Source organism: Periplaneta americana, chromosome 10, assembly GCF_040183065.1.
Source record: "Periplaneta americana isolate PAMFEO1 chromosome 10, P.americana_PAMFEO1_priV1, whole genome shotgun sequence".
In the NCBI taxonomy this organism is placed as follows: Eukaryota; Metazoa; Arthropoda; class Insecta; order Blattodea; family Blattidae; genus Periplaneta; species Periplaneta americana.
The window spans coordinates 174973563-175000300 of NC_091126.1; the positions used below are offsets into that span (position 1 = coordinate 174973563).

A 26738-nucleotide genomic window follows, 5' to 3' on the forward strand; every position below is an offset into this window, starting at 1 on the left:
TTCATAACACTGATAGCGGAGCCTGCTAGCTTTAAAGCTAGGTGCCAACGTGTTCGTACCCTTAGGCTTTAATTTGGGATTGTGCTGACTCTGTATAATAAATAGTCCTGCTAGGCATATACATAGTGATTCAGAGAAACAATGTAAAAATTAAACAGAACAGAACATTTTGAGATAAGAAACTTGGGGTCTGCAAAGTCAGATTAAGGAGATATAAGCTTAAACATGTCTATAGCTATTGTTTACTGTTTACCTTATTAGCTACATTTATTATTTACAGTTATTATTTATTTATTTACAATTTTATTTTATATTTATATAATTTATAAATCTAAGCATAATGTACGTACTGTGATTAACTCTTCAAATGGTATGAAAAGGTCCGTCATTGACTCATACAATATCAAGTTTTGTAATGTGACAATATAAAAGCAATAGAACCACCTCATGGATAATAGGTCAGTAAATATAAATATAATTGATTGACTGTATGTACATAATAAATGTAAATATTAATTGAAGAGTCCACTGCAAGAATGATGGATGTCATTTGGAATACATTTTGCAGGAGAAGCAATTGAAAGTTTGAAATGCTTAGCGCTCAAAGCTTAACTGAGATTTTCCGATCATTACTGGACAATGACTATCAGTGTTAATGCCATATAACTCTCTATGTACATTCTATATGTCTTAAGCTATGCATTGACAGTCTTGGTTCATTTTCGACAAGAAAGTGACATCCATCATTCTTGCAGTGGACTCTTCAATTGTAAATAAATGTAAATAACACGTGTAAATAAATAAAAATGTAGATAATATGGAAAACAGTAAGCAATAGTGATGAGCATATTTAAGCTAATATCTCCTTAATCTGACTTCCAAGATCTCAAATTCCCTATCTCAAGATGTTCTGTAGAGCACCCAATATTTTCTGTCTAATTTTTGCAAACTTTTACTGAATCACTCTGTATCTAGTATATGGCGGTGGTGGTGGTGGTTGCGGCGGCGGCGGTGGTGGTGGTGGTGGTGGTGGTGGTTGCGGTGGTGGTGGTGATGATGAAGAAAACAACTAGAATTGCCACAGTCTATAACAGTGATCCGCAAACTTTTTCTACTCATGGCACACCCTAGACGGGCCTAGGCTCAACACAGCACATCAAAATGTTAATCCCCTCAAAAGCATATGATGTGACTCTCTTAATATAATTAGGCTATGTAATGTGATCAAATTTATTATTATTATTATTATTATTATTATTATTATTATTACTATCACTATTATTATTATCATCATCATCATCATTATTATAATAAAAGAGAAATCGACTCTTGCAATTATTAACAATTTATGAACTTTAATTCATTCCAAAAAATAAACATTTCTATTACAAATATTAAAGTAAATAACTTTCCTCATATATTCGATGTGATACTTGGGCCTGCTTAGCTGCACACAGGTGGCTGATTCGTGGCAGATTCGTTGATAGTGCAAGCCTCATTTCTTATCGATGGACTTGAATCTCTCCCTCTTTGATGTTTTAATTTAAGTTAATGTCGAGAGGCTCAGTTCACACAAACATGTAGTTGAAAATGGTAATAACATATTAACTGTCATCTCGAAGATAGCCGGATAGCCCTAGTCACTCCTTATTGACAACCGAAATGTCTCAAAAGGCATTACGAGATGTTTTAATTTTAATGTTCTGTCTGCTTCTAAATCTGCCAATTCCTCTTGTATGAGTATATTATTCGGAAGATGTTTTGAATCCACAATAAATGGATCACGAACTCAGTCGAAATCTTGAACACTCTAACCAAAATAATTCTAGAACTTCTGCTGCAAGATTACTAAATGTTCTTTAATTAAGTCCATCAACACTTTATTACTGTCAGCAAAAAGCTATATAGTTAGGAACATCTCACAAACGACCCATGATGATTGTATCAGCAGAGAAAGGTATTTAATTTTGACGTAATTTTAATTAATTCTAATAATGTCTTACAATAATGTCACGTCACACCTTCCACCTTGTGGAGGCACACGGTTGCGGAACACTGGTCTATAACAAGGGTAAAATGACCACGAAATAATTTATTTTATATGTTTTAGTCGGTTATTTAATAATGCTGTATCAACAGAATTGATGTGATTGGTGATAGTGAGATGAAGCCGAGGATTCGCCATAGATTACATGACATTTGCCTTACAGTTAGTAAAAACCTCGGAAAAAATCCAACCAGCTAATCCGCCCAAGAGGAAATCGAATCCATGCTCGAGCGCAATGTCAGATAGGCAGGCAAACATTTCAGCTGACTGAGTTATGCCAGTGGTTGTGTATTTTAATCTATTTATTTTTTATGAGTAAGCCTCATGTCTTCACAGTGTAGCCTCATATTACTAATAAATATCAAGATTCGGTAAAATGCTGTCCCAACACAGGAAGGAATACAGCGTTTTACAAAGCTACATACTAGAAGAGTGAAGGTCACAAATTCTAAGAATTGTAATTGCACCAAAAATAATTGTCTGTAGGTTAAATTCTTTCACATACACGTAGAATGGACATAAACAAATAGTATGGTGTGAAAATCTCCATTTTTCAATTACTGATGCTTACGAACTTCTACCTTAACACTGTCGATATTTCAGACGAAAGTACAGAGAATTCTCTTCACATCATTCTTTTTGTTAATATTTCAACAACTGAAGAAAAACATCAATGTCACTTTATAATTTAATGTGAGTGAAATCATACAGTTACAACTAATTATGCAACTGCAAACGAAAGAATAAGAAAACTGACATTTTTATTTAAAAATAAAATTATGTGAAACAGAGAAAAAACTCCTGGCAATTAATTAGTTCCTGAAGAACTGGCGACCATGTAAAAATAAAATCTCCGTACCTGTTGTTGTTACAGCTAGGTTGAAACTGACTTGAGATTCTGACACCACTAATAAATAGTAGTAACCATCAGTAAATGGTTCTGTTTCTGTAAACGTAAATTCAGAATCCATGGTGAGATTCCCAATACCATTTCTTGGGTTATAGGTTGGCAATGCACGAGCTCGAAGAGCAAGGCTTTGAATACAATATGGCATCGTGTCACTTCCATTATTGAATGCTGTCACGGAATTGACACGAAATTCACAGTGAGAAATTTTTACTGTGAAGTGCCATGTTCCAGCAGGAATGAAAATCCTGAAAGCAAGATAATAATATATAAATATCTCGTGTTACAGAAATATAACAGAATACATTGCTATTACAAGTTTACAGATTCAATTTTTCTGACTATTTGGATCCTATCAGCTATGTTTCCTTGCTCCAAAGAATTTGATTCAGGATGCTACATGTTAGATCCCACCTCTCTTCTAATATCTTAAGAAAAAAAAATCAATATTGTGACGCCCACGTGAGATTCGATCTCACGACCGACGGAGGAGAGACTAAGTCGGCCTTGTGTTGGGCGGGGTGCGCACGCATCTGCCTCCAGGGGCATGGCTACGCGCGGTGAAGGAGGGGAGCAGCAGCGTGCGAGATGATTCGAGAATGGAGACACGCGTCGAAATATCGCGATCTATCCAGAACTCGTACTTTCCAGAAACTGTGGTGTGAGTATAAATTACGCGCACAAGTGAACGCGAGGAGTTTTTCAGTTTATTCAGCCATTCAGTGAGTAAGCCAGAGCAAGCAAGCAAGCCAGTCTTGTGTACCGGAGTTCGACTCGAGTGTGCGTCCGCGACTGTGTCAGCATCCGAAGGCCTGAGTTCGAGTGCAGTGGACCGCAGTTGGAGTGACCTGAGTTCGAGTGCAGTGGACCGCAGTTGGAGGGACCTGAGCTCGAGTACAGTGGACTGTCTCTGAAGGTCTGTGGTTCGCGATACTGTGAACTCGAGTGACTGAGCTAGAAGAACTGTGAACTGAGAACTGATAGTTCTGATTTGTAAATAGTGCTTTGTAAATATTAGTTAAGATTAACAGTTCATTGTTGTTCGTAATAGTCCAAGTAAATTGTCATTGTCGTCGGTGGAGTGCTATAACGAATACTGTGTTGAGTGAAAATCCAATTGTTGACGAGAGTGTAGAAAGGAATTATTGTTGGAAGAATAAAATCCTATTGTTGAGTTGAAATAAAATTCACAATATATATATATATATATATATATATATATATATATCCCTCTCCCTCCCTCTCTCTCCTCCCTATCTCTCTCCCCCTCTCCCTCCCTCCCCCCCCCCCCTTTGCAACTGATTCAGAAGTGTAATCAACTGTCTGCAGATGGCTATACTCCAACCGACCAGAATTCTATGAACAGGATATACTGAAACTGGTACCACAAAGGGAGAAATGTGTTGAGAAACTTGGCGCCTATGTAGAAACGTAGCTAAAAGATGAGAGTTCATTTGTGTATTTTCTATTTTTGTTTACCTATTAAACTTTTTTTTTTTCATTATTGTGCGTTACTTTCCGACTGTAGGGGTTTTTGTTGTAGTGGTATATCAACAACGTATTTTGTAATCACCGAGTTTCTACTTGCAATTGCCATGTAATATGTGCAAAGCATACACAGTTTCTTACAACAGATAACACAATATATGTACCTCCCATGAATATCACAATGAGAGTCTACTTACTTGTAATATGAAGCGTTATCTATGGTAACCACAGTCTTAGGTACACCTGGACTCACGACAGGAATCCCCATGACTTGGGACCACAAAGCCACGGATCCAAGGCTGTAGTGGCATTTGTGTCCCAGTCCCTGTTAGAAGACGAGTCATCTCAATGCACATTAGACATTCAGTAAAGGAAAGCTAAAGATATTAAAAGCAATTACTGTTATATATCAGAAGAAAAATACCTATCAGTATAGATTTAGGAATGGAAATAACTATTCAAAATAAAGCGTTTTCTGTGCAATGGATTTAAAAAATCCAAGATGACATCTGTGGAAAAGACTATCAAGGCAGCTTGTCTTTCACAATTCAGGTACACCCATTGACAATTTGCCATTATGATACCATTGCCACTCAGCCTTGCTAGGCAGCACCAAAATGTGTAATATTTCAAAAAACAAAAACTATTTATAGTTTTAATAAATTATGTGTTTTTACACACACATACAACATTCAGAAGTCGCTCAACATAGGTATTGTGTGTACAATTTAATTTAACTATTTATAAACATTTACATGGGCTTAGCACATTTAACTTACACAGAATTTCATTTAACATGAATTTATTTCCTAATACGAGGCGCATCCAGAAAGTAAGTTTCCCGATTTTTTCCCCTTGAAAGTAAACGTAATTAGCCGTGTCAATTGCGCATGCGTAACAGATCTATGACGTATCAATCATATGCCAGCCTGACAGGCCCCGCCTGGTGCCAGTAGCGTGGCAGCAGTGGTCCGAAATGGAAGCTCTTATTCCTTCTCCCGCCGCCTGTGAGGTTCGGTCGGTGATAAAGTTCTTTAATGCACAAAGCATTGCGCCAATTGAAATTCATCGGCAGCTCTGTCAGGTCTATGGGCCGAACATCATGAGTAAGCAGATGGTGCGTCGCTGGTGTAGGCAGTTTTCCGAAGATCGTCAAAGTGTCCATGATGAAGAGCGCAGTGGGCGACCGTCCCTCATCAATGATGATCGTGTTGAGCTGGTGCGGCAGTGCATCATGAAGAACCGTCGCTTCACGATTACGGAGCTGAGCAGCCATTTTCCGCACATATCGCGATCCTTGTTGCATGAGATTGTCACTAAGCACCTGCTGTTCAAAAAAGTGTGTGCCAGGTGGGTGCCGAAAAACCTGACACCCGGACACAAAATGCAACGTTTAGGAGCAGCACTGACATTTCTGCAACGGTATCACGATGACGGCAATGAGTTCCTCGACAGGATCGTCACGGGCGATGAGACTTGGATTTTGCACTTCACCCCAGAAACCAAGCAGCAGTCAATGCATTGGCGGCATAGTGGATCTCCGGTCAGGGCGAAATTCAAACAGACGCTGTCGGTACGGAAAGTGATGTGCACGGTGTTCTGGGACAGGAAGGGCATTCTGCTCATTGACTTCCTTCCATGAGGTGAAACAGTGAATGCTGACCGTTACTGTGAAACACTGCGAAAATTGCGACGTGCCATTCAAAACAAGAGGCATGGAATGCTTACTGCAGGTGTTGTGCTCCTCCATGACAATGCTCGTCCACATACGGCTCGGCGCACAGCAGCTGTTTTGACAGAATTTGGCTGGGAGTTGTTTGATCATCCACCCTACAGTCCTGATCTTGATCCCAGCGATTTTCACGTTTTCTTGCACCTCAAGAAATTCCTGTCCTCCGGTGAGCATTTTGGCAACAACGAAGAGCTGAAGATGTCTGTCACACGCAGGTTCCATTCACAGGCGGCAGAGTTCTACGACAGAGGGATCCCACGATACAAGTGTCTCAATTCTGATGGTGGCTATGTTGAAAAATAGCTGAAACATTGCTGTACCTGTTGCCAATAAATGTTTTCCTGAAAGTGTGTGTTCTTTTTTTTTTTAAATAGGGAAACTTACTTTCTGGATGCGCCTCGTATTTCAGCATTTCACATCACTCATTCATGTAAACAGTGGTGTGCAAAAGTGTGACTGCAATGGAACCTGTCCCAAATCTACAATCAATCAGCCATGTTAGTAATGAACACATTCTCACCTCTTGCTGCACATGTTGGTCCCAATGCGAAATATAAGCGGCCACAAACCAGTTTCCAGGGAGAGGGTTGTACATGGGGAAAATGGTGGCATCGTGTGGCTGATATGCTGACTTTGTAGTGATGTAGTGCAATGAGGTTCTTCCCGTATAAACACTTGATGGGAAAGAAGAGTTATCAGGGCTCATCACAGGGTAACTGCCATGCTGAATGTATCTGAAACATTTCCCAATATCAAATACAGTGAAACCTGTTCAAATGGGAACCTGAATAATCCGGAATCCTGTCTATTTCGGAACAATTTATTGGTTCCAGCGAAATTCGTATGTATTATGTGTAATTTTTTCTGAATAAAATGGAAACTGTCCAACGCAGAAACGGAAACTGTCTGCTTCTGTTCAAAACAGAAATAATATTTTCGACACACTACTTTAATGTGAACTATATTTTGAAACAGTATGTGCTTTCAAGGAATGTACGAAATACGTAGGTCACTAAGATAAAAACAAGTTTTCTTTGCAAAATTGTTGAGGGTGCCAGGGTGTGTTGGCCTGGTGGTCATAAATTTTATTACCCTGTTGACTAGGCTGACGAGTCCCTTCAAAGATGTTCAGTGCTTCACTCCTGTATACTGTCGTAGCTGGGTAGAACGCAAGTGTATTTGCGATTTCGTGATAAAAAAAAAGTTGCGTAAAAATGTTGCACTATCATTAAATGATGAAGTAAAAGTTATCGAGGAAAATTAGAAACGAAGCATATGGAAAATAATGTTGAAATTTAGCAATGGAAAACTCACGTGTAACTTAACACTTTAAAAAATAAAGGCGTAATATGAGTGAGTGGCTTGCGGTCAATAATGGTGACATAAAAAGGAAACAGAAAACAACTGGTTACATAGAAATAAATTAACTGTTGTGGGAGTGGATTGTTCTTGCCCTTTCAAACATCATGCCAATTTCTTGACCTATTCTGCAAAGCAAACCATTGAACTGGCAAAGAAATTAGATAATCCAGAATTCAAGGCTTCTAATAGATGGCTCCTAGTTCAACTAAATAATGTGTTGTGATATACAGTACAGTATTATAGTATAGTGTTAGATATTAAATTTGGTGTAATTAATAAACTTTATAGTGTTTAATGAGCGAGTTACGATACAATTTATACAGGAAATGAGATTTTCATCAAGATCATTCACCAATTAAATAAGTGACAGGAAGTTGATTTAATGTCAGTAGTGTTAAACGGAATATTTTGCAATTCCTACAATTTGCGGCATGCCATTTTGTTTTTCATTTATACAAATGATAAAATATTCCATTTCAACTTCACACCTGAATAACACGGGAACCTGTCCACAACAGAAAAAAAAATTAGGACCATGTCACTTCCGTCTTGCATAGGTTTCACTGTATATGCAAATATTTACTTTGATATATTTTTACCATTCAACATATATAATTTTAAAGAGATTTATGGAAGAACAACTTGCCATTTACAACCGGAATCTACCATTCAAACCTTAAAATATACTATGGATTGGATTAAAATATCCACTTTGTCGTGTAAAGTCCATCACAAAAGTCAGGCATTATAAATTATATTTCTTACTTGCAACATAATTCCCTGAGTTCTCTTAGTGACTGTAAGTTATCAAGTTGCTTAAGACAGTGTGCACTTAATGAAAAGTGGTACCGTCATTTCCCATAACTATGGTCCAAGCACCCAACTATGGTCCAAAATGCATTACGTAGAACTTAGTCCCCCAAGAGTTCGGTGATTGCCATTTGAGGCGTCACTGTGATGGAATTATGTTCCCCATAGATGCTTTCATCTACCATTACACGTGGCAATGATATGGATGTATTACTAGCCACTTTTCTTTAAAGTACCACTATATGTAACATAATGTATATTAAAATAATTTCAAGGGAAAAATTGTTCCAGGGTCGGGTATCGATCCCGGGACCTCTGGTTGAACGTACCAGCACTCTACCAACTGAGCTACCCGGGAACTCCACGCGACACCGTCTCAACTTTTCCCTTTATATCCACACAACTCACGTGGGCTGACGAAACGCCAGAGACCCACATCGAGTGCACACAAACTCTGTGTGACTTGGAATTGTGGTTTTCTGTTAACATACACAGTGACGTATATATTATACATCAATACCCGGCCCCGGAACAATTTTTCCCTTGAAATTATTCAAATCTGCTTTACAGGGAGCTTTACCTGAAAGACTAGATTTGCATAATAATGTATATTGTTTCTTGTATGTAGTTTTTTAATCAGAATATTTTGAATAGCTTCTGCATTTCTCCACTGGAAACTTAAGGAATTTATTATTATTTTCCAGCCCTCATCACATATATAACCCGGCGACACTGATATAACCTCTGCAGTTGCGAGCGTCGTTAAATAAAACATAACATTTAACATATATAACAGATGGCCATTTCCATGTTAAAAACGGTAACATGTGGAAGAGAACAACCACCAGGATCGCCACTGTCGACTGGTAACGGCTGCTAGATGTAAGTACAGTTGCTCCATGGAATTCAAATGAGAGTTACAACGTGATTACTTCTCCAGTCACTAGATGACAGCGTAGTGAAATTGATAAAAGTTGTTGCTGTCAAAGCCCATAACGCTGATCAATCTGTTAATATGTGACCTGGGGATTCCATGGAATTCATCTCCTACTTTCAAATGCACAACATTATCCAAAGCATTTGCATTAGCAAGCACAAGCGTAGGGATGCTGGCCTCTACACTTTCCTACTACACATTCACTGAAGACCTCAACTTCACCTTAACACTGATTTTTGGGAGTCTTTTATGTGGCACCAAGAAAGATCTGCTGGACTCTCAATCTTAATAAAATTTGAAGTTACCCATGATACACCGAAAACCACTGACAATCTTTCATTCATTTGTCTGATTCTTTTTCATTTTTATATACGGGCTATTCCATATGAAATGGATCAGTAAAAAACCTCGCATTTTTTTAATACTCTAATTTTTTCCCTATTTATGCAAGGTGCTGAGGAGAGTGCATTTTCAAAAATATACTATCGAAAGTCAAACGGTTTTCGTATTATTGAGCGACAAATTTAGTGTATTTTATAAAAACAAGGTGCTCAGAACTCTGGAACCATTTACTGCAGAACATTGAACGGGAGCTTATTTTGAAGCTGACATTTGGTAGATTATGTTAAGAAGTAATCCTTATTTTTATTGTATACAGAGAGACAGATAATCTGATTTTACTTACTTTTAGGCTTTTTGCCAATTTGTAAAAATGTAAAAAAATATTGAGAAAAAACCTTGCATTATTAAGAGGGATTCAGCATTGTTTGCTTAGTGGCTCGGCAATAAGATTCGAGGGTATTAAATAGATTATTTTCACACGCCTAGACTTGAACGGCGCAGTACCGCAAGCACTGGCCAATAGCTGAAGATAAGCGAGAGTTGGGAGTCATTTTACTCCTGTGTTTATGAGAACTTGTAATAAAGCTAGTCCAGCTATGCGCTACTAGACGAAACGTCACGTGTTTATGTCTTCTGGCCTTGCTTGCCTAGGCAAGCTCCCTCCTCACAGTCAGCTGGTTAGTTCACGCGCGTACTATTTATTTTCTTTATTTGATATTTTCAATATTTTCTTATCAATGGTGCACCAGTAAAAAATATGTGTTTATTTGTACTTCCAATGCGGAATCTAACCATATATTTTAAAAATATTTTTTTGTGGGCAAAGGCGTCTTAATGAAGAAAAATCTAAATTTCTCCATTTCCATGAAAAGTAAGAAAAACTGTTTACATGTCAATATAAACTTTAACTTCTCAGCATCAAAATAAACCAAGATTTTGATCACTGGGTGAAAGGGTTTCGGAGCCACAACAGTTTAAATTTGCTAATTTTATGAAAACACGATAAATTTAAATATTTTTAATTTAAACACTATGAAGTTCTGATGCCTCAAACTTTGCACAAAGCATTGTATCACAGTTGTCAACGGACAGAAATAGTTTCATTGTATTTAGAAATTGCAAGGTTAATTTTCTCTATATTTCGGTCGATTTGAGATGGAATAGCCCATACAAATATGCTTTACATTGCACACTCAGGAATCAGGAATAGACAAAACTCCAAAATGTTCAGGTGCCACCACATTTTACCACACATGCGATGAGGAAACAATTCGAGCTAAGATAAGGATACGTTTACTAAATATATTGTTTAGTCAACTGTCCAAAAACAGACTTGAATTTCACAAGTGATACAAACAAGGCACCACTCATGAGACAACTAAGCCAGGAGACAATGGAACAGGATGGCCAGTTCCTTTCCACCTCCACTGCATACATCGCCGACTAGCTACATATCACACTAATCAGACTTGAGATGCATACAAACAATTATTCTTCCCCTGACACAATCAAGCGAGATGTACTGCTGATAGTGATAACAGATGTACATATCAGCCAGAACCTCAATCAGAGGTAACTGAATAAATAGTAAACATAATATAATAAATTAATAAAACACATTACACACTTGAACTTCCTCCTAGTAACACTTTTGTTAACCTAATGTATTAGTCATAACAACATAAAAGAGATCAAGTCTTAAAACAATTTTGAACTCGATAAAAATCTCAGCTTCCACATAAAAATGTTTAAGTGCAATGGCAACCTGGCACCCTGTTGTGAATAACATTATTTCCTCCCTTTCACTTTTCATTGTTAGATGCAGCACTTTCTTACACACAATATATTATTATGACTGTCATCATTAATTTATTCCCCAAAACTGAAATATTCTGAAAATGATAACTGAAGCTATGTTATAGCAACAGTTCATTCCAAAATACAACCTAACCACATATTAGTACATTATGCAACGAGCCTATAATGGCAGTAATTAAGACGCGAGTATGTTTTTTTATGAAACGAGCGTAAGCGAGTTTCATAATTTTCATACGAGCATCTTAATCACCATTACAGGAAAGTTTCATACGACTTTTTATGCTCGACCACATTTCTAACTTGAAATTATTCATAAGTATTCATGTTATGGTTATGTAAGTGAGGAGCGGAACTGACCTGAATTGTGAGATGTGTGCAGACGCGAAAGTATTGATTTTTTCCGAGGAACGAATGTCATTGACCTAGATATAATCTAGAGAATAACAAGAACATTAGTCTTGATATAACCTGGAAATTGATTTAGAATTGAAAAACGAGATGACAAATTGAATTTAATTTGAATATTATTTACAATTAACGCTCATTATTATAGTAACAGAACATAACCTTCTGCGACAGTATTGGATTTCCAGCCTCCGTCATGTTTCCCTCGTTGTCTTTCGATTGCATATCTGAGAATAATCGATACTTGCGGTTTTATAATGTTACAATGGTGATTTCTCATTGGCTGAACAACTGAATTAGAATGAATATGTGTACTTTAATGAGGTGCATTAAAGAGCTACTAGCAGGTGTATAATTACTACATTTCGGCATGGTCGAGCATTAAAATATATTTCTTATAAGTTATTATTTTGTACGAAATTATGTATTACAGCCACTATGCATCATTACATCTTGGCTTCGTTGCCTCATGATTGATGTCTTATTGGTGTCACTTAAGAGGTTTCACCCAATCTTCGGACTGCTGACTAAACATACAAACATACTGCATGAGCGAATTGTTTCCTTATTGCAAAATGGCAACTTGAATGTCAGCCAATATGTTCTCACATTATGTTGTGGAGAGAGCAACCTATCAGTAAATAAACACAGCAACGTGATGTAGTCTCAGCTTCCCTTAGTCTTAGCACAACACATCAGGTCTTGTACATATGAAAAATTCCCCTAACAAATTGGATTGTCCTCTTTATTAGGAAATGGTTGTGTTATAGTTCTGTTCAAAATATTATAAAGCCACTGAAGTTAATACCTTATAAATTTGCAGTGATGCAAAAATTACAACCCAGTACCCGGTACCTTAGAAATTTCTTCTTCTTCTTCTTATTTGGTATTATAGCCCAGGTGGGCCTTAACCTCCTCTATGGCTCTCTTCCATCCTTCTCTATCCATCGCCAACTCCCTCCAATTCCTTATTCCTAATCTATTCACATCCACTCGTACACAGTTCCACCATCTTGTTCTCGGTCTTCCTCTTAATCTGGTTCCATCTGGATTGTTATTGAAGACAATCTTCACTTTCCTTGTTGTTTCCATCCTTGTGACGTGTCCCAACCATCTCAGTCTTTGACATCTTATGTGCGCCTCCAAATCCGATTCCTTGTACAGTTCGTATATCTCATTATTATATCTGGCTCTCCATCCATCCACTGTTTCAATTGCTCCGAATATCCTTCTTAAGATTTTCCAGTAGAGCAGTCCTTCCGAGGCCATTTAGGTTTCCTAACGATAAGATTTTTACAGGGTGGGTTGTCAGCCACACGCCAAACCCCCAACCTGGAGGACCGGGTCACTTGATTTCGGGGTTTCCGCCCCCTAGATCAGTTGCTTCCACCACAGCTACGAGTCTGATCTACCCGTGGATTGCCTCTTCCGCTTCATCCGCTGTTGGGATTCTCAATCCTCTTCCACCTTCAGAACCGTTGGGAATCCTCTTCTGGGTTGCTTCTTTGTCTGGGTTCTCATCTTTGGCCTGTCCGGCATGGGAGACCCTGCCAGTAGCTACGCTACCGCCGACATAGCCCAAAGAATCACTGGACCTCACTGCCCTCCCACCAACGTCAAGGTCATGCAACCCCTAGGGAGGGACCTTAGAAATTTAGTAAATTGTAAATGGAGTGTATGATGACAAAATTGACTCTAATCACCTACTGTTTTTGGACGAGGCTTGGTTTCAAATCCATGGGTATATAAATGTCCAAAACAAAAAGTATTGGCACTTTTAAAAACTCAAATGAAGAGCCTGTTCATGATGTGAAGTGCTGAGAGGATAATAGGCCCAATTTTTAATTAACTATAAACGACAAGAGATGTGTGAAAATTATTTTACGTCCTTTTTTATTGAGTTAACAGAGAGAGAGAGAGAGCATACTTTTGTCTTCTCCCAACAGCATTCTGAGACAACATATCAAGCCAAATATTCTATGGACGAACTGCATACAGTTTTCAAAGGTAGAATTATAAGTTTCCATCGGATGCTTTTCCAATTCACTGCAGGCTAAAGCAAGGAGATGCACTATCACCTTTACTTTTTAACTTCACTCTAGAATATGCTATTAGGAAAGTCCAGGATAACACAGAGGGTTTGGAATTGAATGGGTTACATCAGCTTCTTGTCTGTGCAGATGACGTGAATATGTTAGGAGAAAATCCACAAACTATTAGGAAAAACAAGGGAAATTTATTTGAAGCAAGTAGAGAGATAAGTTTGGAAGTAAATCCCGAAAAGACAAAGTATATGATTATGTCTCGTGACCAGAATATTGTACGAAATGGAAATATAAAAACTGGAAATTTATCCTTCGAAGAGGGGGAAAAATTCAAGTATATTGGAGCAACACTAACAAATATAAATGACACTCGGGAGGAAATTAAACGCAGAATAAACATTAGAAATGCTTGTTATTTTTCGGTTGAGAAGCTTTTGTCATCTAGTGTGCTGTCAAAAAATCTGAAAGTCAGAATTTATAAAACAGTTATATTACCGGTTCTGTATGGTTGTGAAACTTGGACTCTCACTCTGAGGGGAACAGAGATTAAAGGTGTCTGAGAATAAGGTTCTTAGAAAAATATTTGGGGCTAAGAGGGATGAAGTTACAGAATAATGGAGAAAGTTACACAACACAGAACTGCACGCATTGTATTCTTTACCTGACATAATTAGGAACATTAAATCCAGGCATTTGAGATGGGTAGGGCATATAGCACACATGGACGAATCCAGAAATGCATATAGAGTTTTAGCCGGGAGGCTGGAGGCAAAAAGACTTTTGGGGAGGCCGAGACGTAGATGGGGGGATAATATTAAAATGGATTTGAGGGAGGTAGGATATGATGATAGAAACTGGATTAATCTTGCATAGGATAGCAAGCAATGGCGGGTTTATGTGAGGGTGGCAATGAGCCTGCGGGTTCCTTGAAACCGTAAGTAAGTAAAGAGAAGTTTTGTTTCTCTGTGTCTCGATCATCTCTCTGGCGAATAATGAGAAAGAATGGGTCACACTACAAGAAAAGTTATATAGCATGGAAGTATTTGATGAAACGTCCGGATATAGTTGCACTCCATAATCAGTTCCTTTGTGTGATGAAGCATATATATATATATATATATATATATATATATATATATATATGTATATATATACACACACACACACACACACACACACCTCGATAAAAAATTTACTTATATATATATATATATATATATATATATACCTGAATAAAAACAAATTTACTAATACTCTTTTCTAATGATGAGATGGTTCTTGCAGATTCAGAAAATGTTCTACAAGGAAATGTAACAAAATTAAATGAAGTCCTGCAGGGTTACAACATGAACATTTTTACGGAAAAAGTCCAAAATTATGGCAATGGAGAGAAAATACAATAGAAGAGCAAAAATGTGGTTAACGATAATGTAATAGAGCAAGTGAGTTGTTTTAAATACTTTCGACGTGAATTTCAATACATAAAATGAATTGAGGTATTGAACAGATCTATAACAGAGGAAAATTTAATGTAAGTGAACTGTTGTATTAAAACATACCATACCAGAAAACAATGAGGAAGAATATAAGTATCACATTGTGGCAAAATAAACTTCATTGTACGGCAGTATTAGAAAAGAACTGTCCAATGAATAGAAGCTGCATAAATGAGGTTCATGAGATCACACTTGGGGTTGACTGTTGAAGACAGAGTAAGAAGTCACAGCACAGAGGAATTAAATGTTGGGACAACTGTGATTGCAGAAACTAGGAACTACCAGAGGAAATGATACAGTCATGTTAGAAGGATGTCACCTGATTGCCTGTCAAGACAAGCACTATTTGGGAATAACGCTAATGAAAGACAAGATATACAGTGGATAACAGTTATATTTGTACAGCTGTATTTAATATTTAAAACAACGTTTTTTTCTGCAGAAATAAATATTGTATTCTTCTGTTTTATGTTGCATTATAAATTATTTACATACTTAACAATAATAACATATAAAAATAATTTCTCAAATACTTTAACATAACAACTTCCTCTATTTAAACAAAACACAGCCTTTTCCCTGCAACATTCTTACTTGTACAGTTACAAAAATAAATTATAAATGTTTCTTTGTTTTTACATTTATGGCACAAACGGGAAGTTCTAATACTTTGTTGAATAGCCCCTGGCTTCAATACGGCTCTGCACCTTCTTTGCATTGACTGTACAAGTCTAATGGCGAAGTGTATCAACATCGGTTAAAAACGCAGTAATCGTAGATTATGAAATGACGGTTAAACAGTAACAGTGGTTAAAATGTAATTTGTGTGCACCATTCATAATCACAGATTACTTAAACATGGCTAGCTGACACCTCATTTAACCAGAGTAAAGTCTATGCTGGTGGACTGTTTCTACAAAATGACTAAAGGAAAGCATCCATACCGCTGTAAGGATAATAGTCAACGTCTAAAAATGACTGCGCTCACTCCGTTCTACATCGAAATGAACGTGTCCTACATTTTCGCTTTGCATTTGTTTGCCTTTGGGCGCTGTTATATTTGTGAGTTGCATTTCTTTGCTGTTAGGTTAAAATCGTACAAAATAGAAAATTGAATGCAAAAATGATTATATCCCAATGTGTGGTTGAAGTGTCGCTAGACTTAATTACTAGAATTTAAATATATTATATAAAAAGATGGAATATCTCTAAAGAAAAAGGATGCAGAAGATTAATAGGAATGTGTATACGATCAAGCACCTCATTTACACGAGGGAACTGTTCATTATCCTAAGATCCATAAATAACCTCTCTTTGTTCAGCCAGTGACATAGAGAAAGAGATATTCGAGTATTCCCTCTTAAAATACAGAAAATATCAGTTACATAGAATCGTAATATAAGCAGCCGAACCATAGGAGAAATATGACTTTCTGTGTTATTTCAAGTGATCCATTTGTAGATTTTGATAAACGAAATCCCTCCTGAAATTTTCTGTCACCTAATTCCTCGTAAGAATTCTCTCTTTCCACTAAAGAACCTTCACGCTCACGCTCTATCCAAGTAATTCAAGTACTGTACAATAATAATCGTCTTCGAAATAAACATCTGTGGCTCTGGCCGCCATTTTGCTTTACTTGCTCTACTAATCACTGGTTATCTCTTTTAACCGCTTGAATATGGCCGGTTAGAGATTACTGTGGTTAACCTCTTATTTAAGTCGTAACTGAGGTCGATCCACTGTAAAAATGCTTAACCAGAGGTTAGGTGACAATTTTAACCGGTGGTTACACTAACTGACGTTGATGCACGTGGGCATAAGACAAGTGGCAGGTTTAATTTCTTCCCATGTCTTCAAAATAACTTCCTTTAGATCTTCTTTAGATGTTACTTTACATTTACGAACTCTTCTCTTGAGAATTGGCCATAGATGCTCAATAGGATTAAGGTCCGCGGATTGGGCAGGTGTTCTAAGCTGTTTAGGAACATTCCAGATGAGCCACAGTTTGTTAATTTCTGCTGTATGCTTGGGGTCGTTATCTTGCTGAAACATGTAAGATGCTGATAGTCCCATTTTTTCCACACTTTGTTTGACATTATTTTTTAAAATGTTCAAATAACCCCATTTGTTCAAGTTGTCATCAATGAAATGAATCGTACCCATTCCTTTTGATGACATACACCCCACATTTTAATTGATCCACCTCTGTGCTTGACTGTTGCTAAAGTATTCTCCACATTACTGGCTTTCCTCCACACTGTCTGTATTCCATCAGATCCAAATAGATTTATTTTAGTCTCATGAGACCAAATCACAGTATTCCAGAAGGCTTGAGGTTTGTCCTGGTGCTCTTTAGCAAATGCCAGTCTTGCTGCACGATTCTTTTTACTTACATATGGCCTTTTTCTTGGGATTCTGCCGCGATACCCATGCTGTCATAGTACTCGTCGAACGGTCTGACTGGATACCTTCTTACCCGATGCCTGTTGCAACATCTGCACAATTTCTGGTGCACTTACACGTGGGTTCACTTTAACTTTGTTAACAATGAAACGTTTTTCTCTCTCATTCAGGAATGATTCTCTACTTCTTCTCGGAATATTCTTAATGGAACCATTATATTTGAACTCATTTACTATATAACTTACTGTTGAGTGAGGTTTTTTCACAATATTACCAATTTTCCTGAGTGAATAGCCCCTCAAAGCAAGACTGATTATCGTATGTTTAAGTTCTGTGCTTAGCTCCTTCCCTTTCTTCATGTTGGACATGACTGATATAATACATAACAGACAACATCGCAACTCCCCCACCCCAATAGGTACGGAAACGCAGTTAACCATCTATGCACACAGTAAATGTAACATATCTTCGTAAAATGTATAAATAAGAGTGTTGCATGATATGTTGCCTTATGGAGATGCATTTACTTCCCACTGTTTATAAATAACACTGTCATCATTTTGTTACTTTGTACCTGTTTAGTATAAGGATTTTAATAATATATTAAAATATTTTAAAGTTTAAATCAATTTATAAGACACACCAAGTTATTTCTTTACAAAATTTCAGCCTGCACAAATATAACTGTTATCCACTGTATGTCAGCCACAAGTCAAGCACTATTTGAGATAACGCTAATGAAAGACAAGATATAGGCCAGCCAAGAAAGATACTTACATGACAATTTCAATAAATTCCTTAATGTCACAACAAGCTGAAACTCAATCCTGGAATGAAGAGGAGGAGGAAGAAGAAGAATAAGAAGGCCTTTCTATAGCTTACATTCTCCTGTTTCTCCCATTGGTTGTCTTTGAACAAATAAGCCTAAGGATCCGAAGTTGTGAAAGTGGAGGCCTGCGGAGAGATGCGGGAATCTCTGACAGATTAGGTTAGATCAGTTTAGGCTTTTGGTATGCCTTGCATATACGAATCAGTGACAGGTTACATTAGGTTAGGTTAAGTTAGTTTAGTTTTAAACTTTTGACATGCTGTGCATACCACTGTTTATATGCTCATTACATTATCTGTTGAACAAAAGTGAAATGTGCTTTTCGCGTTCAGTTTAAAGTGTTCTTCCTCTTCATTTCACATGTTAAATAATCACTTTTCGGTTACCTACACCGATAAATTCTTTCCAATTTTTAGCTATTTTCTAATGTGTTTTCAAGTCAACTGAAGTTCTCTTTATGAATTCTTCACATTCCAAACTACCTTCCCTCTGAAAATTAGACCATATTTCCCCTTTTTTTTTTTTTCTTCGTCAAAAAAAATCCAGTGTCGCGTACTATAGAAATCCCGGTTTAAGTGCACAATACCGGAGCGGGCATGTGGTAACTGCATAGAAGACGCCAGCTGTTCACATATGCCACTTTTGAACTAGTCTTACATCTCGTAGGCATTACTGTTAACTGATACTTTTATCTATGTTTGTTATGCATTATGTTGGTTTTTGACGGTTCACGAATAATATAGAAGGGTTATGGCGAAAGTATCTTGGGGACAGTGGAGGCCTGCCCCTGCTATAAGCCCTCAGCTGTATTGTAAATGAAATGAATATTGTCTTTGCGGGTAGAGGAACCACTGATACAAATACAGTGAAACCTGCCTTTGCAGTCACTTCATTTAAACGGCCACCTGGCTAAAAGGCCAATTTGGATTTGCCATAAGATCAATACAAATTCTCTCTTTATTTAGCGGCCACCTCATGCTTCGGCCAGCGGCCGGGGTCTGTTTGCAGTGGAACCTGACTGTAACAGTCACTGTACAAAAAAAAAAAGAAAATTCACGGATACTGTCTGACCTATTTTTTCGATAGTTAGAGGACAGAGAACAATATCACGAGGACAATAGCTAAGTGTACAACAGTACACCCTCCATATCTTGGAGTTAGTTGGTTACTGTTTTATGACTCTTTTGTCACTTTTCACTCCAACCTTGCACAGCTATAAATTCTTATCCATTTTTAAAGGATTGAAACACGGATGTTTTCTATCGAAAATGTCACAGTATGTTTTAGGTCAGTAGTTAACTATTCGAATTTTTTTTTTCTCCTCTTTCCATCTTTTTCTATTTGGACCAGCTTTTACGAATTTTTCTTCTTTTTATTCAGTTGATTCAGAGGAACTGTGAAGTTAGTTTGAGAGAGAAATCATGTCTAACAATAAATCGAGAGTGGTGGTTAGAGGTGAGACGAAAAATGATTGAAGAAAGTTAGAAGGGAACATCTGCGAGAAAAATTGCAGAAATATTCAAATGTGGAAGGACACAAATAAACGGTATAATTAAGATGAAATATTAAAAGAATGGGAGGAAAATAAGCATGGTGGCCAAAAAAGAAGAAAGAATCTGTGTTTAGTAATGTGAATGTTTTCGTTTATGAATGGTTCAAGTGTGCGAGGGCAAAGAAATTGCAGTAAGTGGGCCTATGATTCAAGAGAAAGCTCTTGAAATTGCTGAAGAACTCAATGTAAGAGATTTTGTTGTTAGTAATGGGTGGTTAGAGTGCTTTAGAAAACGGCATAACATTGCATTTCGTTCTGTGTCTGGTAAAGGAGGTGACATTGCAACCAATGTTATTGAAGAATGGAAAAAATAGACTTCCTTCAATTCTTGCGGAATATGAACTCAGAGAAATTTACAATGTTGACAACACAGGTTTCTTTTTCAGGGCCCTCCCTAACAAAACTTTAAGTTTTAATAAAAAAGAGTGTAAAGGGAGTGGGAAGTTGGCAAAAGACAGAATAACCCTGCTCTTTTGTAGTAATGCTGCAGAAGAAAAAGAAGCACTCTTAATGATAGGGAAATCATTGAAACCGAGATGTTTGAAAAATGCTGACATGGGCTTATTGGGGGTGAAGTGGACTGCCAACATTAAAGCTTGGATGACATCATCATTGTTTGAGAATTAGCTATGCGATTTCAATTCCAAGATTAAACGACAAAATCGCAATGTAATCCGTGAAATTGGTGTTTCTTTCCCCAAATACATCACACCTCCAGCCCCTTGATCAAGGTATTATCCAGTCATTTAAACTGAGGTACCGCAAGCGAGTTTTGAAAAGGCTAGTTGCAAGAATGGAAGAGGCTGACATTAATATGCACGATTGTTGTACGCACACAGTACTAAAAAGTCAATGAAATTCAGTATTTGCATGCTGATTCATAAAAAACCGCAACCTTAATCAAGTGGCCACCTGATAAAACGGCCATTTTAAAAGGTAACTTCAGATGGCCGCTTTAGACAGGTTTCACTGTATAGCCTATAACGTGTAATTTTAATTAATTGATGAACTAGTGGACTTACTCGTGTTAAATATGTAATTACATATTTAACACGAGTAAGTCCACTAGTTCATCAATTGTGTTAAAAGTGGTGTACGCAAGATTCAAAATGTAATTTTAGTGCTAGATAATATGTCATTTTAGTGCTCACCTTATATCTTATTCGCGTCTTCATTCGTACTTTTGAATTGTCAATGTGATGTTTTGAAGTAATAAAACACTATTAACATTAACCTATATGGATATTGTTCGTAAAATTTAAGTAGGTACATTGCAATGACGGTTCACTGCTTACTGTTTATTGTTGATTTCACTCAATGCTGGTTAACTGTGTCGTGTTAAGAGAACGTCTGCTTAAACCCTGTTTTCAATACTCTGAATTAACATCGTTGTTGATGCCACCTAGTGTGGGGTTTCTATTCATAAAGGTGTATTTATGTTGCAGATTTAGAGGTTGTTCTTTCAACTTGACTTTGTAGCATAGTGGTAAAGCTACTGAAGCTACTAGTGTGTCGAGTTGGAGGTTCGAGGATCGAATCCCGCTTAGGAGAGGTAAGTAATTTAAAAATACAATATGCATTGTAGTCGGTTTAATGTGGGATAAATATAAGCAATGTGTGAAATAAGTGACACTGTGAGTGATATAAGAAGATATGAAATAGATAAGATATGACAGACAGAAGGGGAGGAGAAAGAGACGAGAAGAAAAGAATAGGAGTGTAATTTCGTTTTTATTTCTGAGTAAATTCGCCGCTCTGGTATTGTGCACTTGTTCCGAAAGAAGAAGAAAAATTTGTTGACGTTTCTAGTTCTCCTGCTCGTTTGTGTATTCAAGTAGTTCTTACCGCAACAGTCATGGCTGCATCACTCTCACAAGCAGGGGCGTATATTGCGGATGTTCAAGGTGTGCGCTGGACACCCTGTAATTTCGGTAATCTCATATTTTGTTTTAAGTTGTTTTATATAATCCAACAATAATTTTAATTTATCACAATTGAGGACCGTTTTTGCAAAACTTGCTACCTGAAAAAACTAAATTTCACAGGAGAGACAAAACACTATAGTAAGCAAGTTTTGCTGTATGTCTCACTTATAGCAGAAAGCAAGTTTTGAAAAAACGATCACACTTTGACACACTAAATGAAGAGAAATAACCCAATTTTACTAAGACGCTTTGAACATCATGTAGAGGCCTGCCTTATGTTAACTAATCCATCAAAATCTCAATTTTGAAAATTTTGCAGTTAGCAAGTTTTGCAAAAACGGTCCTCAATTTGAATGTGTGGTAATCTCATTGGAAGTTGATGTATATAATTTTAATTTATTAACATTTAAATATTTTAAATGCCTGCTGGTTGAATGTGCACACCATCCCCAGAACAGCTTTCGTTTTATAACGTACGCTCTGCCTCACGAAGTGGGATGAGTTCTGGTCTGGTTGTCCTGTCCGTACAAAAGAACATCCCCTGCTGAGAGTTACTGCTATAATTCTCTGCACGCGCAAGGTGGCATGGTGGGGATACTCGCTTCTCTCAAGCTCGCAGGTCGTCCTGTATACAGGCAGCTCAACTTGTCAATAGTGTTACACAATATTGTGTTTGACGTGTGTGTTTACTGTTTGTGTGAGTGAATTTAATGTGTTTAGGTTTTACTAGGGTTCATAGTTGTGTGCCAGCGCAGGTGAACAATTTAAATTACTTATTTAATGATAATTAATAGCACTTGGAAATGTACACTGTGAAAGATCTTTTGCAAAAGCCATTCTCTTCTCGCCCACTAGGAGAGAAATTACATATAGTGAATAAGGGTAGACCTACCCCGCCACTTCCGAATTTAGTGCAACAATATAAAACAAAAAGCGAACAATACACTAGACATTTTTCTATTTCACAATATGAAATTGTAGAATAGTTAGCGGGTTGTGGAACTTCAAATGGGTTATTTTGCTGGCCATGGTTATTGTTTGATCATAAATAATGCAATTTTGAATAACGTTATTTGTAGTTGCCTCCGGCATTTGCAGGGCAGTCATTGAAACAAGTTGATTAATTTTTAAGAAGTTGTGGTGCGAGTACTTTGAATAATATTTAAATGTCATTTTCTTTTAATTTTATGTATTTTTCCTTTAGTTTAAGGGCATTTTAATGATCATTTTAAGTAGAATTTTAGGTCATCAACATCCGCCCCATAGTTATTATTTATAAATAATAATAAATTATATATTAAAATGGCAGTTAATGTTGACCCGACATTTCACTTAGGCCTATAATAATTGTGCGAGATAGACCAACTATATATTTTTAACAGAACACCCAAATTCCAGGTTCAGCATACGCCACTGCTCACAAGCATTAATTAATGAAAAAGTCCCGAGGATTTTGAGCAGAATTCGAGAACGTTTTCAATGTCACAACTGCAATAACTACAATTTAATATATAAGTAGACTAATTGCTTACATATGGACATCTTTGACTGGACATTTCGGATTATCCATAAACGCTGCAAATTCCCATGTTGCTCTTGTAACTTCTGGTGGAACATTGTAATGGAATAAGGTCACGTCGGCGTAACTCTTGTATGGATGAAGCATACCTTCCTGACTGGCCTCAGGAAGGATGCCATAAGCACCTAGACACAAACAGAGATGAATTAACATGCTTTGTAGTGTGATAAATCCAGTCCTAACAAACACAAATAACTCTTGTATTGATAACAGTTTAAGAACATCATCACACTAACTTAACACTGTTTCTGTAGTCACAAGACCACTTGAATCATAGCTGTTACCTATTGCCATTAACTCATTAGTCACCTTTTCTTTTACCAGAATTAAAATTAACGTAATTATTTATTTTAGCGATACAGTTTCTATCCACTAGTTCTTCACTTTTTCCTGTGTGACTTCCATCCAGCTATGCTTTAGTAGACTACTCCTCACTCTCTGGAAGTTAGGTTAGGTTTGGTTAGTTTAGGTTATGTTTGCCCTAAAACCTGGGCACAACGGGCAACGTTGACAAGTACGGTATCGCTAAATTAATTATATGTTTAAAAGGTGTATAAGCGGAGCACAAGGAACTAACTCTGCGCTAGTATAGTCATATTCGAATATGCTTGCAGCCGTTTGTCAATTTAAAATACAGTAATTAAATGTATGTTGAAGTTTATGTTGGGTTAGTCTGACGAGAATATAATAATTTATTCGTGTTAATCAACTGAAGAAATAGAAGCCAACTGTCCTATCTCAGATATTAAATACAATATAGGCCTAACCTAAAATAAGGATTTCAGGTACCTTCAACTCTTGCTCATCTAGTTCACTTATGTTCTTCCGATAGCGCAAAAGATGAAGTCACTGAAATAGTTTCACATTATGCTTCTCTATCACTTCAATGACACTAAAACGCATTTGTTCCACACTTTGGTGTCACACTTTCATTCGCATCAGACTATCATATTTAGTTTATTAAAATTGGAGAAATGTCTACACAAACAGATGAAAATTACTTTATAAGAATTACCATTTAAGTAGCGTCTCGTTTCGTACATCTTTAAAGAAAACAATCATGAACTTAACAGTTTAAAAACAGTAATTTTTTACTATTAGGCTGCGTGTAAAGCACCATTTCTGGTTGTCCAATTATTATATAACGCAACAGAATTACCTCTGACCATCCTCTATTATTATCACGCATACACATGGTCCAGACGTGTTATTCGTAACCTTACATGTAATTTTGTCTCCTACAAATACTACAAATATTCAGATAATTATGAGTGAAAAATCAAGTAGGAAACGTTCAAGTAATCTCCAAATAACTTAATGAAACCAGATGACAACGTACAAGTTTAATTTAAAACAACTCTTACGATGTTTAATATTAATCAGCTGATCCAAATTTCAGGTTCTAGGGACATTAAATAAAATCAACAACAACAAATAAACAGTAATATCAAATATTAGCATGTTCACTGAAAACTCTAAATATATATAAAATATATGGAACAAAAATATCGTACCCGTTATGCCAGCAACTACAATCAATCTTAGTTTTAATTTCCACACATAGCTGTCAACCTGTAAACAACGTCCCACCATATTTTCCCTTGAAATATTTAGGGAGGATGTGACGTAACGGAACTAATACTTTGACCTACTTCAGAAATGTCACATTGCTGGCCGGTATGAACAAAATACAACCACCTAAAATATATAAACGAGTGTTAATTTTCACAATAAAAAACATCTAAACATAAAACACTACGGCTTTCAGAATTACTGCAATCTCATTCAGTCCTTCACATATTTTGTTTGTACGATAAACCTCTGATTGAGGTGCTGACTGATATGTACATCTATATTACCAGCCAGTACATCTCACTTGACGTTATGTGTCAGAGGAAAAACAATTGTTTGCATACATCTGAAGTCTGATTAGTGTAATATGTAGATAGTCGGCCGTACTGTCGGCAAGCGGCAGGAAAAACAGTTGCGGTACTCTGACTATATAGAGCTCTAATCGGTAATGGTCAACTCTCGAACGTCAAGCAGCCTTGAATCGCCACAGTTGTTTGTACCAGACTGAACTTTTATCTATTTTGGCAACAATCAAGTAGCCTATTCGTAACATCATCTCTACCTTTCAGTGTATAATAATCCGTTCTCCAATATTTAATTCCTAGGCCCTTATTAAAAGGCTAAGATTTTTTTTTCATGTTTGAAACCAAGTGTACAATCTCAAGTCAAAAAAATATATATGTGTAAACGCTCAATTTAACGTTATGTGTCATGGTATGTTTCTTAGAAATGCAAATTTATTTGAGAATTTTATCCTATTTATATCACCATGGGTAATATCTGATAATAGAACCAGAACATTTTGATACGTATGATACTATTTTGTTATTTTACGAAATCTTTTCACGCCGACCAAATGCTATTTCGAGAATGATGAGCAAGAATCGAAGCGCACGAGAGTTAAGAGAGGAGACTCGAAAGACAAATGCAATGAACACAGCGAGCGAGAGCAACAGTTAGATTTATTCATCTCTACCGTACAATGGAGCATCAGGTAAAATTAAAAAATACATTCCAGGAATAAATTCATGTTATTATTCCTAATGTGTTCCGTAAGAATTCAATAAACATTTCAATAGCAGGATTTCTTGAACCATGATGCAAAGTTCAATCATGATATTCGTCTTCTGCCCACGTCTGTTCTCCCTCCAACTTCACCCTGAAGAATACTTTGAAGTAGCTGATATCTTTTTACAATTTTCATATTGCCAAGATACTGAAGATTTGCATGGAACTCAGCCATGATGATTTTACTTGGAAACTCCATTTTGATTTTAAATGCAATGGTTTCCCATTACCTTTTGCGTCCTTATGCCGTTAACTTGAGTAGTTCAACCGCCTTCGAGGACAATTTTACGTCCTGAGGACAAGAGACTGTCCTATCCTCCTTACAAATGAACCACTTATATCGGTGGTTACAATTACCTGATATCTGCAACGCGACTGGAGTGTCGAGATATTTGAAGCGCAGAGTTACACGACATTCAAC

General features: G+C 36.9%; 1 protein-coding gene and 1 long non-coding RNA gene across 2 annotated transcripts in view; one reads left to right on the forward strand and one right to left on the reverse strand.

Annotated features, from left to right (window-relative positions):
• LOC138708172 (uncharacterized) overlaps nucleotides 1-21651 on the forward strand; it is a 144660-nt gene extending 123009 nt beyond the window's left edge. Inside the window, exons 2-3 of the long non-coding RNA XR_011334616.1 lie at nucleotides 9051-9228; nucleotides 21619-21651. This is a non-coding gene — a long non-coding RNA (uncharacterized lncRNA). The remainder of the gene's footprint in view (nucleotides 1-9050; nucleotides 9229-21618) is intronic.
• Nucleotides 1-25502, reverse strand: part of LOC138708169 (post-GPI attachment to proteins factor 6-like) — a 56263-nt gene extending 30761 nt beyond the window's left edge. The window contains exons 1-5 of the mRNA XM_069838435.1: nucleotides 25192-25502; nucleotides 23631-23802; nucleotides 6695-6908; nucleotides 4640-4767; nucleotides 2907-3202 (exon numbers count right to left, since the gene is read on the reverse strand). Coding sequence (XP_069694536.1) covers nucleotides 2907-3202; nucleotides 4640-4767; nucleotides 6695-6908; nucleotides 23631-23802; nucleotides 25192-25270 — 889 coding nt within the window. The 5' untranslated portion in view covers nucleotides 25271-25502. The remainder of the gene's footprint in view (nucleotides 1-2906; nucleotides 3203-4639; nucleotides 4768-6694; nucleotides 6909-23630; nucleotides 23803-25191) is intronic.
• Between the last annotated feature and the right edge of the window lie 1236 nt (nucleotides 25503-26738).